This window comes from Asterias amurensis, chromosome 15, assembly GCF_032118995.1.
Source record: "Asterias amurensis chromosome 15, ASM3211899v1".
NCBI lineage: Eukaryota > Metazoa > Echinodermata > Asteroidea > Forcipulatida > Asteriidae > Asterias > Asterias amurensis.
The window spans coordinates 1,795,592-1,812,299 of record NC_092662.1 but is presented as its reverse complement, the minus strand read 5'-3'; the positions used below and the strand labels follow the sequence as shown (position 1 = coordinate 1,812,299).

General features: G+C 39.3%; 2 protein-coding genes across 2 annotated transcripts; one reads left to right on the top strand and one right to left on the bottom strand.

Moving 5' to 3' along the window:
- The first annotated feature begins 153 nt into the window (after positions 1–153).
- Positions 154–5,929, top strand: LOC139948073 (large ribosomal subunit protein uL18-like). The gene is made up of 7 exons (XM_071946094.1): positions 154–246; positions 1,417–1,602; positions 2,589–2,723; positions 3,405–3,607; positions 4,227–4,404; positions 5,188–5,279; positions 5,661–5,929. Exons 1-7 carry the CDS (start codon positions 154–156, stop codon positions 5,752–5,754), a joined length of 981 nt encoding a protein of 326 aa, XP_071802195.1. The 3' UTR covers positions 5,755–5,929.
- Positions 5,930–6,248: 319 nt separating this feature from the next.
- LOC139948072 (protein-associating with the carboxyl-terminal domain of ezrin-like) lies at positions 6,249–16,653 on the bottom strand. Its single transcript, XM_071946093.1, has 11 exons — positions 16,325–16,653; positions 14,484–14,669; positions 13,935–14,051; positions 13,093–13,252; positions 12,557–12,662; positions 12,014–12,231; positions 11,514–11,719; positions 10,714–10,854; positions 10,003–10,315; positions 8,836–9,581; positions 6,249–8,254 (listed from the first exon to the last, which is right to left on the bottom strand). The coding sequence occupies exons 1-11, from the start codon at positions 16,496–16,498 to the stop codon at positions 8,201–8,203; spliced, it is 2,421 nt and encodes an 806-aa protein (XP_071802194.1). The 5' UTR covers positions 16,499–16,653; the 3' UTR covers positions 6,249–8,200.
- Between the last annotated feature and the right edge of the window lie 55 nt (positions 16,654–16,708).

Genomic DNA, 16,708 nt, shown 5'->3' with positions numbered 1-16,708 from the left:
ATTGTTCATTCCGAGTTGAATTTAAAGTACACAAATATTATAGTAAAGTGTTAATTAAGTCTATGTTTTTTTTTATATTAGGTTAAAAGGTGCATTTTTACTTTTAAAATAACGAATGTGTCACCTAAGGAAAGAAGTTATTTTTGACGGCGCATGCGCTCAGTCTGCCTTTTCCATTTTAGGTCAGCCCCCAGCCGAGGCTATCACAAGTGCCTGTGTAAAAATAGGCAAAAGTTTCGCAAAATGGTATGATATTTTTGTTAAAATATGATGAAGATATGTGCTTTAATCCATTGTTAACATTATGAACCAAAAATTTATGGAAAATATAAACTCATTTTTGCAGGATGGGTCAGATTGTAATGGTAATGTTTCATAGTTTTGCTTGTCATTGCCTTCATTGCACACATTCCAGTTGAAGGTTCCAACGTGGCCGAAAACCCTCAACGAGCTCAATGAAACGTTTTGGAACGTTTCTCCCACAACTTATGCATGTGTGATACTTTCCATTAACTAACCCTTCGTATGTAGACTTCTTTAATTAATGTTGTTGTTTGTTTTAATGAAAAAACTTGATCGTTGTTTGAAGTGGTTAAAAATTCAATTGCTTGACAATATTCGACCATTTTTGTAGAGCAGCTGTGCTGTGGTTGTGTGTGTGAGCTGGTTAACATTTTGTTAACCTGGATTATTTTGGAGTGGAGGGTGATGCAACAATTTTGAAAACTTTCCACTAAAATGGTTCTGAATATTGTTTGTGATAAAATAGGTAGAAATAGAAACATGTATATCGATACAAAACTTTTAGATGTGGTGCATATTTATTTTATTTAATTTTACAATTTTTTTTTTTAACCTGGCTACAGGATTATCTGATAAGCCCTTTTTGCTGGCCTTTTAAGACCTTTTTATTGCCAATCTGCTTGGCTGATTTTGCTGAGTGGCCGAAAGAGATCGTGGGATGCAAACAATTTTTGTTGTGGTCGTGCCAATTTTCTTCCCAAACTGTCAGTGTCGGTGCCTTATGGCAATCAGCAAAATCAGTCTGTCGGGAATATGTAACGTCTATGTTGCCAATATGTTGCGTTTGTTTTGGGGTGAATTTCTGAGATTCAGTCTGGGGGGGGGGGAACATTTTCATTTTATTTACAAATATCAGTTTAGTTTAGTTTATCTTTAATTAAATTTTTCTTTCTCTGTGATGAAATGCCAAACAAATATAGCTGGAATTACCGTATGATTTTCCCTGATTAGACTTGGCTTCTGAGAGAATTTCACAACTCGGATGGAGTATTTTTTCCTCACTATTTTTACAAAGTGATAAACAAATAAGCACAACATTATTATAACTATGGTTAAAATCTATTACAGGGCACAAAATATATTTCATGTTCACATTTGTTCCGTCCTTTGCAGGGGTTCGTGAAGGTCGTCAAGAACAAGGCTTACTTCAAGCGCTACCAGGTCAAATTCAAGCGTCGTCGTGAGGGAAAGACCGACTACCAAGCAAGGCGCTTCCTTGTTGTCCAGGACAAGAACAAGTACAACACCCCAAAGTACCGCTTGATTGTGCGTTTCACGAACAAGGATATCGTTACGCAGGTTTGTAGATTCAGCTTGCTTGGTATTTTCTCTGGCCTTGGAAGTATGGGAATTGTCACCTCTAGTTTTCCCTTTTGTTGCAAGAATTTGGAGTCTAAATTCGTCGTAACTATAAGTGTAACACGCTGGAAGTTCAGAAAACTTTTATTGGTAAACCAGACTGTGACCACTTTGCATTTGGATTGAACTAATACAAAAAAAGATTACTAGAGCATGACTTGAAACCTGCACCCTCTAGATAACTGAGCTGTACCAGCCTCATGTTGGTAGTTACCCAGTTTGTCATGTTAGTAAAAAGCTAGCATGTTTCGTTTGTTTGCAAGTTGAAGTCTTCCAGTTCATTTTTTTTTTTCCCAACCCCAAATTATTTGAAGTTTCCCCATACTGTTTCCCTTGTGGTTTATTACTTTCAATTTGTTTTGGGGTGGTTGCATCCTATTGTTGTTCAGATATTTTTCAGGGTTGGAAAATTTCAATTAGACCCTGCTGGGACCCTGATCCAAAACCTCGGTGTGACTCCCTTGATCGGGATTTTGTTCTCAGTGATGATATGCCAAACAAATATAGCTGGAATTACCGGATGATTCTTTGTGATTAGACGTGGCCTCTGAGAGAACCAATAAAGTCTTTTCAAGTCCAGGGTTCGAAATTAATATCGTTAGCCCAAGGCCAGTGATTTTAATGTTTGGAAAGTAAACTCCTGACAGGGCAAGTCTGACAGTTAGGTGCTTTTCATTTGAGTGATTAATACCTCACTTTGTCATATTAGAAACAAAACAGCTTATTCAGGGCTGATACTTCCTTTGCAACAAAGGTGATTGCCTCTATTTCCCTTGTCAGAGCCTTGGTGCCCTTGAAGTGCTCTGTAGACAATTACAATCCCCTCATTGGGTGCCCTTTACCATAGCGTTCAAAAAGCGAAGTATACAGACCCATAACTATTGTCAAACTATTGTTACAAAGTACTCTTTTGTTTTTCTCTGCAGATAGCGTACGCCAGAGTTGAAGGAGACATCATCGTATGTGCTGCATACGCACATGAGCTCCCCAAGTATGGCGTCAAGGTCGGGCTGACTAACTACGCCGCAGCTTACTGCACTGGGCTCCTGCTTGCTCGCAGGGTAAGCTGCTCAAGGTTCTGTCGTTTTAATTTTTTATTTGGGGTTCAAAGGGAGCCCTGGGTTACCCAAATGTCCATGTTGAAACTTGTTTTTGTTTTTTTATTTTTCACTGATTTTTCCTGACGCGCACAACAGATTAAGCCCAAAGTTTTCACTGGTTTGTTATTTCGTGCATAACCTTGATGACACAAATATGAACACTGTCCCTTTTTTCAGCTCCACCAATCCTGTAAAATGCCTTTAACTACAGCTACGTTACATTTGTGCATAGCTTTGATTTTGATTCTAATCTGTGATGAAATGCCAAAAAAATATAGCTGGAATTACCGGATGATTTTTGCTGATTATACATGGCGTCTGAGATTACAAATTCATGCCATCTTTGGGCAAGGTAAAATTGACTGATGGTGGCTTATTCCATAGTTACTTGTGAAGGAAAGTTTTTGACTCGCCCGTCGCTATTTTTCACTCCTATTTGGCAACTGCTACTTTCGAACCCTGTCAAATATTTTTACATTAACAAAGATGCACCAAAACTACTTCCAACTTGCCAGGTATCTTGGCGCTTTAGGTAATCTTTTGTTGTGATGATTTTGTTTCAACACCTAAATGATTGTAATAATCATGAGTGTTCTCCCTAGGAGTTTTAATGATGTGGAGGTGCCACTCTCATGTTTTTAGATCCTGAAGAAATTCAACCTTGACACCGTGTATGAGGGAGAGACGGAGATCACAGGGGAGGAGTTTCATGTCGAGAGCGTCGAGGGTAAGGCTGGAGCCTTCCGCTGCTACCTGGACGTTGGCCTTGCCAGAACCACCACCGGTGCCCGTGTCTTTGGGGTGCTGAAGGGCGCCAGCGATGGAGGCATCGACATCCCACACAGGTGAGTTTTTTACTCAATCTCCCTTAGATCAAGCCTGGAATTACATAGGTCATGGAGGCCATGTCATCGGTTGCCCTCTGGTCTTCAAAAGTGCCCTTTCAAAAGTTTCCAATTTTCTAGTGGCCTTGCCCTCTCAAAGATGAAATCCAGGCCTGTTAGATGCCCCAGAGCAATCCAAAGTGTAAAACAAATAAAAATTCTTGGATAAATTTGTGGTTTTTCTTAGTGTTCTTGATGATGAGATGCCAAACAAATATAGCTGGAATTACCGGCTGATTTTCCCTGATTAGACTTGGCTTCTGAAAGAATATGCACCTAAAGATTTTGTATCATTTATGAAATCACTTGGGTCCTAGCCACTTGTAGTAGTAGGTTTTGCTAGTGGTAGGTTTGTGTGGCTCAGCTGAACTGATTGGACTGGGGCGTTTTTTTGGCTTCCAGTGAAATCATGATTTTTTATTTTGATTTTGGCTTTGGGATTTTTGAATGTTACCAATAGAAAAAAACAACGCCTCTATGGGGGCTTAGGTTTCTGTTTTTAGGGTTTTGGTTTTTGCCTGGTTCCCAACGTTAATGATTTTGCTGTACTTAAACTGCTGCCTGTATTGTTCCCAAACAGCAACAAACGTTTCCCCGGCTTCGACGCCGACAGCAAAGAGTTCAACGCTGATGTCCACCGCAAGCACATCATGGGCGGACACGTCTCCGACTACATGAGATCCCTGGCGGAGGAGGATGACGAAGCCTACAGACGACAGTTCTCTCAGTACATCAAGCTCGGTATCACAGCTGACGGGGTAAGAAAGACAATAAAAAACTATTCCTCTGTGGCCAAAGATAGTTCCGAGTGATCCTGTAGGTTTCCAACAGCAGATCATGTTGCATTGTGAAGTGAAAAAATGGTTTACACTAGCTTTGGTACTGGGCATTAACCCTTCTTAATGCACCAATATGCATTGAAGTTTGCTGGGGACTCAGATTGCACATGGACATGTTAAGGCTATGTCAGACCATGCTAAATGAAGCCCAGTGCTACTGAATATGGGATTTTAGTTGACTGCAAAAAAATACAAGTCTTACAATTTGGCGCATTTTGTTGTATTTGGCTGGGATAAAGTTAAGCAAATTGTTTAGTCATGTGCACAGTGTACATGAAACTCATTTTATAATTAACTTTGTCTTGTTTCTGTTCTTGATGATGAGATGCCAAACAAATATAGCTGGAATTACCGGCTGATTTTCCCTGATTAGACTTGGCTTCTGAAAGAATATATAAACAACAGACCATGTATCATTAATGCAAATGCCTAGGTCTACTGCCTACTACCATTTCCAATTTCCCAAAACGGTCAAAGTCATGCTGTGCCAGGAGATTTTCTTTTTTTTCTCTTCTTTTTAACCAACTGCAGTTGCTGGCCTAGATGCTAGAGTATTGATGTTTGATCTAAATTCAAACTTACAATACCTACATGTGTAAAATAAATGGAAAGGGGGTGTTACCAAAAGTGGGCATCTGTATTGTATCATACTTATTTTGTTGAATACCTTGAGTGATAAGGTCTTGCTCCTTGTTGTTTTAGATGGAAGAGATGTACAAGAAGACGCATGAGGCAATCCGCGCTGATCCCGAACACAAGGCGAAGGAGAAGAAGGAAGTCAAGAAGACCAAGAGGTAAGATTTACCTCTTAAAAAGCCAAGATCCAATGATACTACTTAAAATTAAAATAAACTAAAACATCGGACAAATTTCTTTGTGATGAGATGCCAAACAAATATAGCTGGAATTACCGTATGATTTTCCTTGATTAGACTTGGCTTCTGAAAGAAATAATTCAAAGTATATGTATGCGACTATTGGAGCGTTTCAAAGGCGAGCAGGTTTCAGGTGCAAAAGAACGCCCTTGTTGGCCACCTGCTGGAAATACAAGCTTAGTAGACGCTCCTTAATTTTCACACTTTTCCTTTTGAAGTCTTGTAAAAGGAAGTGTATCACAAAACTATTTTCCCGTAACAACAGTCTTAACAACTTCTTTGTTTGTGTGTCTATTACAGGTGGAACCGAGCCAAGATGTCCCTTTCCCAGCGCAAGGACCGTGTCCGTCTGAAGAAGGCATCCTTCCTGCGAGCCAAACAACTTCAGGAATAAGAAAAGTTTAAATATCCTTCCAAGAAAGAAACTACTACCTAAACTATAAATGATGTAACAACTTGACCAGGATGGTTTAATATTATGGGTTTTTTCCCCCCTTTATGCAGCAACACTTTTATGAATGGTATCATGAGAACCAAATGAAAATAAATGTCGAAACTGATGCAGGGAATATTGTATGTGTCTCGGATGAGTTCTTTAAAGTTTTTTGTCTTGCAGTTAATAGCCTCCCGCTTGTTGACCGTTTTGTGCCTCATCTGTGGCATGGTGGTACTTCCCTCCCCCCCCCCCCCCACTATTGCGTGCTCAATTGTCAACTCAAAAATTCATTTGCGGATTTGAATATAGGAGTCTGTTCATGTATGTGAACATGTTTTGGAGATGCCCTCTGCCCCATGTATTTGGCTATGTCTAATTTTTGACACTTCAGCACTTCATGCCTACTATCATCGGAAATTGCAGTTAAAAGGAAAGGGACACAAACCACAAAATTAACTTTGTTCACATGTTTCTATTCTTTAATATTTTCATGTAGTATTTAATATTATTAGCTGCCAGGCATTGACGCACACATTCATCGCAACCAGTCTTTGGGTTTTGTTTTCTTTTCATTATTCCTTCAAAAATGTTTCCAAAAATAAATTCAATTTAAAAATTATAATTAAATGTCTTGGACATGCCCACCGTTAATTTCTTTAAAAAAATCGGCAAATAGTTGAGTAAACAATGAGCGGAAAGTGCAATTTTATGTATTTTAGGATAACAATATCCAGAAAAACAATCTCTTGAAAAGCATTTCATTCACTTTATTAACGGCTTGCTGACAACATGCATATTGTACCTTACAACAGTCCCACAAGTCGCCATTCTCTGTAGAAAGGGTGTCCCCCCCCCAAAAAAAAAAGTCAATATAATAAAATAGCCCTGATAAATCCCTTGTGCCTTTTTTCACTGGGACTGGAAATGTCTTGGTTTTTTTTTTTTTTTGGGGGGGGGGGGGGCGAGTAAGGAAAGAAATTACTCATCCAAAAATCAAACTTTCCCTTTTATGGTAAGTTCATGCGCTATCCATAGAGTACATGGAGTTACACATACATTACTGCAACAACCCACCGAAGCCATGGGTACGAGTAAATTACAAAACGTTGTGTTGGTAAACTGGTGTTATACAATCGGTCTGCCCTTTCCTCAACTGTACCCTCGAATTATATTAAAGAACTCTATATCATTTACATGGCTCAAAGATGCTATGTCAGATTTTTGGCAGATATGACCAAAAAAATTCGAGTTAAAATTAAATGGGTATTTTGATGGAGTCGAGAAAGTTACAAGCTTTCATTTGAGCCATTGCTCGAAAAAGTCCGCCAATTATTAGTAGCAGTTAAATAAAGGGCTCAAACTTAGTTTTTGTCGGGATCCCGACAATATATCATGTGAGTAATTCTTATGTGTTTTATAAGAAATGTTTTTTAAAAAAAATGTATGGTTCCTGACCATTAAAAGTTTAAGTTAAACTTTTTTTCGTTAAAGCGGGTGATACTCTGAAATATCTAGTTTTTATTGTTTGGGGCCAAAAATCTAACATAGCATCTTTAATAACAACTTTAATTACAGAAACATGATACTACACTTGGACTCGATATTTCAGCACAAAGAACATCGGGTTTAATAATGATTTAAAGAGCAGTATGGAAAAAAAGGGACAACCTACATGTACAAGTACGATGCAACCTCTTCCCTAGGGCTAAATATCGATCTTGTCAACGAATCCCTGGAAGGATGGTGCCGACAGACGACACTGATTGGCTCTGAAATTTAACTGCAACACTTCTTTAGCGCAGAACATTTTTTGCACAATTGTTTGGCTAAACGGGAAAACTTGTACACAGTTTCTGCACTGACAGTGACTGATGCAATGAATTGTTGTGAAAGTGATACGAGTTTACAAACTCGTATTCCAGTTTTTCTATATCAAGTGGTGAAACAGTTTCGTATACCCCTATGTTCCAACACCTCAATATTTTGACACCCCCAAGTTCCAACACTCCAATGTCCTGACATCCCTATATTCTAAAACCCCAAAGTTCCAACACTCCTATGTTCCGAAACACTTAAGTTCCAAAACTCGTGTTCCAGTTTTTCTATATTCCGAACCTCCAATGTTACAACACCCCTATGCACCATAACCCCCAAGTTCCAACACTCCAATGTTCCGACACCTCTAAGTTCCAACACTCTTGTGTTCCAACACTCCTTTGTTCTAACACCCCTTTGTTCCAAACCATAGCATGTACATCACAAGACGTTAACCGAACAGAGGAGTGTCTGAACATACAGCTGTCGGAACATAGAGTAGTCACCATAAATTTGATAAAATAGATTTGATAATATATATTAATTCAATTGTGAGATAAATGGTCTAGGATAACAAGTAAACCAGCGATCAACTCTCCGTGTCGTCCCAGTTGAAGTCGTCCTCCATTCCCCAACCATCACCCTAAGAGAAAAAGAAATTATTTGTGAATACTATGAAAAGAGGTCCCAGGAATTAAAGTTAACCACTTCACATTTAAGTTTTAACAGATCTTAACCACGCCCCTGCGCAGTAGTGCTTAGTGGAACTATGGTGGAACTTCTCATAATTTTGTGAACAATTGTAGAATATCTTGTGAATAAAGGCCCGGTCAACACAGGCCCGATAACGAGAACGATTGGTTGAATGAGCGTGGGTGTGGCGTGGGCATATTCTGCGTGGAGCATTTTAACCAATAGAATGCATTCTCTTTGCGTCGCATTATCGTCTTTGTAATCGCTGCAGTGTGAAGTGGCCTTGGCCATAGAATGCTGTCCATAGTACGCAGGAATCATGGCCTTGCCTTTCATATAGGATCATGCCTTGGATGATTCAAGATTGGACATTGGCACACAGTCGGAGAGCATCTTAAGAAACTCCCTAATTCCATGGAAACATTGAATGATCCTTTCAACTAGGCTTCCCTTTGTTTGAATGGAACATTCCATCTATCATATTGTAAAAAATATTCTCTCCATTACCCTCTTAATTATTTGTTTACTTACAGATTCCATATCCGTTGAGGGATTATTCATTGTGAAAGACAATTTTGTTTCATCCTCTTTTGGTGACTGGCTGGCAGTTTTTCCTTTCTTATTGTCCGTTGTTTTCGAGGAAGGTGTGAAAGAAAATGAGGGCTCCATATCGGCAAAGAAGTCAAGTTCCGGACTCTTCACTTTGGGTGTTGCGACAATGTCTGGAATGAGAAACTCACTGCCAAGTTCTGTGCTTTTCGGGGTGGTACGGAGTTGTTTTTTCGGAAATGTTTTGGCGTTGCCTGGTTTTGTTGCTGGTTTGGGGGTTTCTGTCTTTGGTTCAGCAGATTCTTTAGCGACGGTTTGTTTTTTGAGCTGTAAAGGCTTCGCTGTTTTCTTGGAGGAGGCATGTCCTTTCTCATCTGCCATATTAGTCTGGCCCCAGTCATCATTGACCCTGGACCAATCAGAGTCCACCTGAGCATCTGCACTGGTTCCAACCGGTTCTTGCTGATCTCCTCTTGCATGTAACACCACTCCTGATTGGTTAGCCTCCGGGTCTGGGCTGAAAAAGCTTTCTGGTTGGCTGACATCATCCCAGTCTGACCAATCATCTTCACTCTTAGATGCTTCCTCTAGCTCTAGCTCTTCCAACTTATCTTCAACGTCATCAGGGAAACTGATTTTCTCAAATCGTGGCGATGTTTCGTCCAAGGGAACATCTCCAGCTGACTCCACAGGGTCTTTCCTCAAATCAGTCATGGATAACAATGTCACTGTTAAAGAAAGAAAAAATAACTTTTTGTAAATTTTGTGTAATTTTTAGATTTATGAACCAATCAAATGACAATGATATAAATTGTGTTATTGAGAACATATTTTCATTCATAAATTGATCAATTATGTTCCATTCAATCTCACTTCATGGAATGGAACAGTCCATCTTTCAACGCATGATATTATTCTCATTGTTGCACAGGCCTGTATGCTTCGTTTTCGAAAGGGCAAGGGCACCAAGGCATTTTCTCCTTGGTAAAGTCTATGAGGAAATTGTAAATGTCTACTGGTGCATTTTAAAGGCACAAAGGTATTTACCAGGTGGCATGGAGGCAATCACTTTAGTTGCCTCCGTGAATTATCAGCCTGGTTGCACTCAATGCAATAAAAACATTTTTTTTAAATATTATCCAAACTCACCTTTCCCACTACCCTGGTTCCTCTTTGCTTCCCTCTCCCGTCGTCTCTGCTCATTCTTCGCTTTCAGCTCCTCCCTCCTCCGCTCTCTCTCCTGCTGGCGACGCCTAGCAACAGCTGCCGCTTCCTCCTCATCTTGCCCAGCCACCCCGGTCTCATCCACAGTATCAGATGGTGTCCCATCAGTATATGGTGGCAATGGAGGCTTAGTGGGCGGGGTCTTATCCAATGAAGGGAGGGTGATGACGCCACTGACGGCTGTCAAGTTTGTCACGTTGTCCATGTTTTTGAGGGGGGTCTCTTTTTTACTAAAGAACTGAGTGGAAAAATGAGCATAAATCAAAATAACTTTTTACTGCAATCAAAGAACTAAAGGCCAAAATTGTGTACCCTTGCAGAGTCTTGCAAACGAATATCGTCTGGCCCTGAAAATCTGAATTCCACTGTTTAAATATTCCACTCAGGCCCGAGTCTGAATCAGCGACTACAGCTCCCCTAGATTTCCGCGTCATCATGCTTTGAAGTACATGATTGTGTATTAGCAACACACTTGACAACAGTCATAGCCGTAACTCATGCCCCCAATTGGGATACGACCCAAAAAAGGATTGATATGGTGAGTCTGCTGCCAACAAGTGTTCCCAAAAGTCTCTCATTGATGTTAGTCTTGGCTTACAACTGATGACGACAACTCTAATAGAAAGAGAGCCTTACCTTGGGTCTCCCTTCCACAAAGTATTTGATTCTTTCACCACCCACAACGAGCTGAGCGCCAAGGATCGGCACAATCTCGGCAAGAGCCTTAAGACTGGCTGCTACTAATTCATCCTGACAATCCTTCAGTCCGATCAGAAGCTGTTTGCAAATTAAAAATAAGAATAATCTGAGAAACCAGTCGCTTTAAAGGGTGGATCATCACCTGTTTTTTTGTTTTTGTTCCAACTTAATGCTGGTTTATAGGCAAAGTTATCAAGAAAGACACACTAAAAGCCATGTGTGAAAGCTGAATACAGTGTCTTCTTGTTGAGATAGCAGCAATGAAAACTGTCACAGTATTGTCTTGAAACTTGTCACATCAATTCATGTCTTATGAGGAAGCAGCTGGTTTTAACCACAACTCTGGCCACATCATTCACAAACGAACACCACAGAAATGATGATTAACTTCAGATATGATTGTCTTCACCAAAAAGAAATATTTACACCTGAAAAATTAAGTAGAAAGAAGTATAACTAAGAGAGATTTTCAGTTACACCATGTGAGTATCTCTTTTTAGTAGTGTTGGTTCTGAAAAGAACCGTTGGTTATCGTTATGAGGTCCAACACTACTCAAAAGAGATATCCACTTGGTGATACTACAATCATCTCTTAATTATGCTTCCGCCAAGTTTCAAATCCTACCTAGAATGAAGTAAGATGTGATTTTATTGTTTTACCAGATATATCGGTTACCAGCCAGTGTATAATGCGATGAACAATGCTTGAGAATGGTTCCCTGCAATGGAAATCTCACCTGAGGTAAGACACCTTTCCTGAGGATGTTTACATCGAAGAGGTGGGCGTAGAAGGAGAAGTATTGGAGGAGGCAAATCCGTACGTGCATCTCCCGAGACGGGAACAGCCGAATGATGACCGGTATGACGAACTGTTTGTACAGATCCTCGGAGAACAACGGGTTGATTTGGTCTGTGAGGAACTCCCTCCGCTTGCTGTTTGATTCTGAAATAGGATAAAAAGACAACTTTGATTCAAGACTTATGGGACACATAGAGAGCAACGCCATTTTAATTTTGCAAAGGGCACTTCCAGTGGAAAATCTTGAAAGTCAAAGGGAAATAATATTTGAAGAGACATCAAGCCAAGACATAGGGCGACAGGGCCTTTCTGGCCATCGTGTAGTTGCAGCACCAAAGCAGCTTTATAAAATTGGACCAATGTGATTTATTGGTTGTGCTTGTCCCCTTTCAGGACCGGCCTCTATCCAGTATCCCTACATTAACACAAGATCCTTACCTCTCACAGGAGTCATAAAGTGCGGTAACACTGCTGACACCGCCATCGGCTCTGCCATGACAAAGCTAGACAGGAGCAATGGAGTCAGACGGTTTGCCACTAGCTGCCTTGGTAGCCGGTGGAGTCTGGGTGCCAGACCTTCAAAGAAAGCATTCTTGGCTGCTTCCGGTTTGACGGTCAGATGGACTAGGAAGTTGGTGATTTCGAGAAAGTCATTTCTAAAAAAAGTTTTGAACAAAAATTATTTTATCACGGGTTTGTTATGGGAGTGCCAGAAAACTGTGATGGAAATAAGTTCAAACTATTTTGCTCAATATCTTGGAAAATCTCCCTGTCTTCATTGTATTGTTTTGGTCAAGTTGGTAACTGCTAAGCAAAAATTTGCAGGGAACCAGTAACAAACTGTACACTTTATGCTTAGCCAAATATATTTTGTGCTTGAAATTTTATTGAAATCAGTCTGTGACAGCAAGGGGGTTCTTAAACACAAATCGGTCTTTAGATTCATCCATTTTGTTTTACACATTGTTCCTTGAGGCTTACTTGAAAAGTTGATCCTTGAGCAAGGTGTTGAGTTTGGGTCTTACAGTCGGGTCGTCGTCCAGGAATTCTTCATTAATCCGCTGCTCAAAGGTGGCACTCATTGAACCTGTGGAAATAAACAACAATCCAGACAGATTTCATGATGGAGCAAGACACTATAACAGCGGCATGTTGTGATTGACGAATTAAGAGCACTGGACATAAGCTCTGGTATTTCTCATCAGTTTGTCTTGTCCTGGCCTTGACACTTGTGTCCTTGTGTAAGATATTTTTAACTGCTTTGGAAATTAAGCCGTAGGTTTCGTGTACTATGACTGGTAGTGCACATAAAAAAACACTTTAAAGAAGAGTTGGGGTTAACCCCGGTGTTTCTGGTTCACATTAGCAGCACCTTTGTTTACAGACTTCCTCAGGCTTGTGAGCTACAGTAGTGATCAAGTTCACTTATGATGCATCCCTGTTCTCATTACCAGAATTATATAACAATAATAATCATTTTGATGGGTTAGGGGTGGTTACGGTTATAATTTACACACCTAGATCAGTCAAATACTCCAGCATATTCTGAGCTAAGATCCCAAAAGCGTAGGCATCCCTGGCATGGCCGTACTGGGGTGCCGTCGATGACTTACTATCCTCTTGCTCCTCTGGAGGGATGGAGTCTTCATTGCGTAAAGGCTGGCTTCTTTTTAGAAACTAAAAGAGGTAAACACAAAAAAATACATATTGAGCAAGGAGGTGGAAAATTAGAGATTGTACTAGTTTTGTGGGAGACGGTTTCAAATGAACTACATTTTGCAATTGTCTGGTTGTGTATTGCTATGACCCTTGATTCAAAATTACCAGTCTGTGTGGAATTGGTCGGTCATCGAAGTGATCCGTCAGAGACACAACCGTTTTTAAGGTTCCCTTTATGGAGCAAGATTTGGTCATTTCTAGTTGCATTTGTGATCAAGAAATATCTTACACCATAGTTATTGAATTAAGAACACGGGCCCAATTTCACAGTGCTGCAAAAGCACAACAAACTTGTGCTTACAAGCATTTATGGCTAATAGGGCTTGAATTTCCTCTTCGATTGAGAGGGCAAGGCGCTTTTCATTTGGCAAAGGGCACTTTCGTTGGAAAATCTCAAAGTATATGGAAAATTTTTGGAGGGGAACCAATCAAGGCCCAACAGAGGACATGGCCTCCGTGTAATTCCAGACCTGGGTTACCAGCCATATTATGTAACATCCGTGACTGGTATTCTGCTCAATTTCACCAAGCAGAAGATTTTTAAACAATAATTGCTGCTGAAAGAACTCTATACAATTTTGGCCAAATGAACTGGGCTACACTGCATAGAGCTACAAGTAACTTGGTGAATCAATCTTACCTGCGCTGTGGCATCTTCAAATTTGCAGAGGTGTTCCATCCCTCCGAGTCTCCATCCTCCATCCTGGCAACTGACGTAGATTGAGGAGAGACAGACATTGTTGTGAGATGCTCCTCCCTAGATTTGAATAAAGTCAAGACATTGGTGAATTTGTATCTTTACACTTGTGTTTCTTTCTTAGTTGGCCATCCTTACCAACATCATTAATGTTGGTAAAGACGGTTTGTCCAAATGTCTGTTATTTCATATTTTATGCATACATAATATGGTTGATTACACAAAATATAAACACTGTCTTCAACTATTTTGTAAGTTCTACTGATCATGTATATCTTGCAGAGGGAACACATTATTACAATAGCATATAATATAACAGCCATGTATAAACATTTGATTTAAATACATTTCAGCATTTTTGTCCAGGTTCCAGTTATTACCAGGCCTTGGCCTCTGGTAAGGAAAATGTTAATTTGTATTGAAACCACAGCACAGCGCACTATGGCAATTGCTAGGTGGTGTGGGTGTCAATCAAGGCCTATATGTTATTACCCTATCGTGTAGAAAGCTGAGTGCTTCTGCTACATTGTATAAACCAGCACAGATCTCCTCGGGAGTAAGCGTGTCCAACACCAACTCAAGAGGGCGCACTTGCTCCGTGATCAGGTACGTGCCTTCAACATTGTCACAGGATGCGAAGAACTTCAAGATGGTTGGATGGCGAAGAATTTTCAGTTGCTGATGAAGAAACCAAGTTATTAAAATGTTACATAAATATAAATAAACGATGGAATTAGTCAATTAATCACTAAGAAGGCTTTTGAAAAATATTAAATTCACAAAGTAAAGTTTCAGGGGGGAAAAACTTTATTATTTTTAATTTATTCTTTTCATTCTCATATAAAATTGCCACATCACACATTATTGGTCTTGAAAGCAATTTTTTATATTTCATTAAGCAATTATTACTAATACTAGTATTTATAATATTAAAGTTATTTTTTCAATTTCAATTTTTTATTATTCATAAAATTGATTTAATAATTTTCATTTTATTATGGAAAAATTATAATTTCATTGACAACTGGAAAAATGTTGTATGGCGCCACCACTTTTTCATTTGATATGAAATAATATAGTACCTAGTAATACCTCATCCTAACCAATGAGTTATCCCTTTTTGTAAAAATTAGTGAAAAAGTGGTGGCGCCACGGAAAGTTGTTAATGTTACCCAACAAATAATAAAATTAAATTGTTTTCAATTAAATTCTTTGTTTTTACTTTTGACAATAACTACAGTCGTTTGACCAGTTCTGGATCACTTCTTGAATTCACATGGTTTTTTGTTGCAATCTCTTTGATATCTTAAACAAAAAAGTTTATCAGTTTACCTAAACATGTCATAAAACTCACCAAGTATTCACTGACAAAAAAAGATTAGTTCTTTTGAAGAGGCTTTGAGAAAAGTATCGTCACCTGTTTGACCAGTTCAGGATCAGTTGAATCTATTCTGAATCAGTAGAGTGCCCTTTATTGCAAACCCATACTCCCATTCATAAAACTGTCTCTCAAGGACACGACACATCAGAGGTGTGTTGGCATGGACTTGGACTTCCTTTCTTTAGTGAATGTCATGCAAGTGTCTTCAATAGCAGCGCAAAAAACCAGCGACAAAACCACAAAACAACAGCAAAGGCAAATGAAAAAGTGAAGCGAACCTAAAAAGCATTATTGACCCCTCCAAGCTTAATTTTCTCACAAAATAAAAAATCTACAAGAATTTGTTGAAGTAATGTTTCTCAAAATCAACTAAATAAACTTTCTACTGCAGTAGTATGATTTTACCAGACTTAGTAAGTTAGTGCGGCACCATTTGACGCAATGAGATGTTAAGTGATCCCGAACTGGTCAAGGGTAAGTTGCCCCCTCAAAGAAGATTTTGATAACTTTGTCTCCTCAAAGAAACAAGATGACTGCACAGTAATTACAGGAATGTTTTTTACACATTCTTATCATTTTACATAAATATTTTTTGCCCCGGCACTCCAATTCTAAAGGTAAGAAGTTTTAACAGTGTTTTTCAACCAACATTTTTCAACAAAAAAATGACAAATTTTGCAGACAACCTTCAGGAAAACGGCCATAATTTATTTGCTGATGATGTTTGGCACCTTATTTTGGGTTTGTTGGTTTAATGGATGTTAATCTTCACATTTATCAACAGAAATTGGTAATAATGAGAAATGATATAATTATTTGGTTATTGCAAAGTTGAAGTGATCCCGAACTGGTCAATGATCCCGAACTGGTCAAATGACTGTACTATGTGCAATACATTTCTTGAAACCAATATTATCGTCTTAAGTTCTTCTCATGCATTATTCATCAGTACCTTGGCCGCATTTTCCAGGCGTTTATCTTCTTGCTCGGACTTCTTGTGTACAAATACTGAAACCCGTGACCCGTCTTTACGTTTCGCTGGGTGGAGTCGCCAATCCGAACATGACGGAGTCTCCAGCGGTTCCTCGAGTTTGCATCCCTGAAGAATGCTACTCTCTGCTCCCATTTCCCACAAATAGTTCAGCCTTTTACAAACAAATTACAACATTTAACACCAACAAACATAGAGTTAGTGTTAGATTTGACATTATTTATATTTTTATATCACATTATTTTCACACAGACCAGACACGTCAGTTCATCCATTCACTTTCAGTTCAGTTTGTTCTTTCGTGTGTGTCATGCATGCCACCCGTATTTTTGCATGGTACCTATT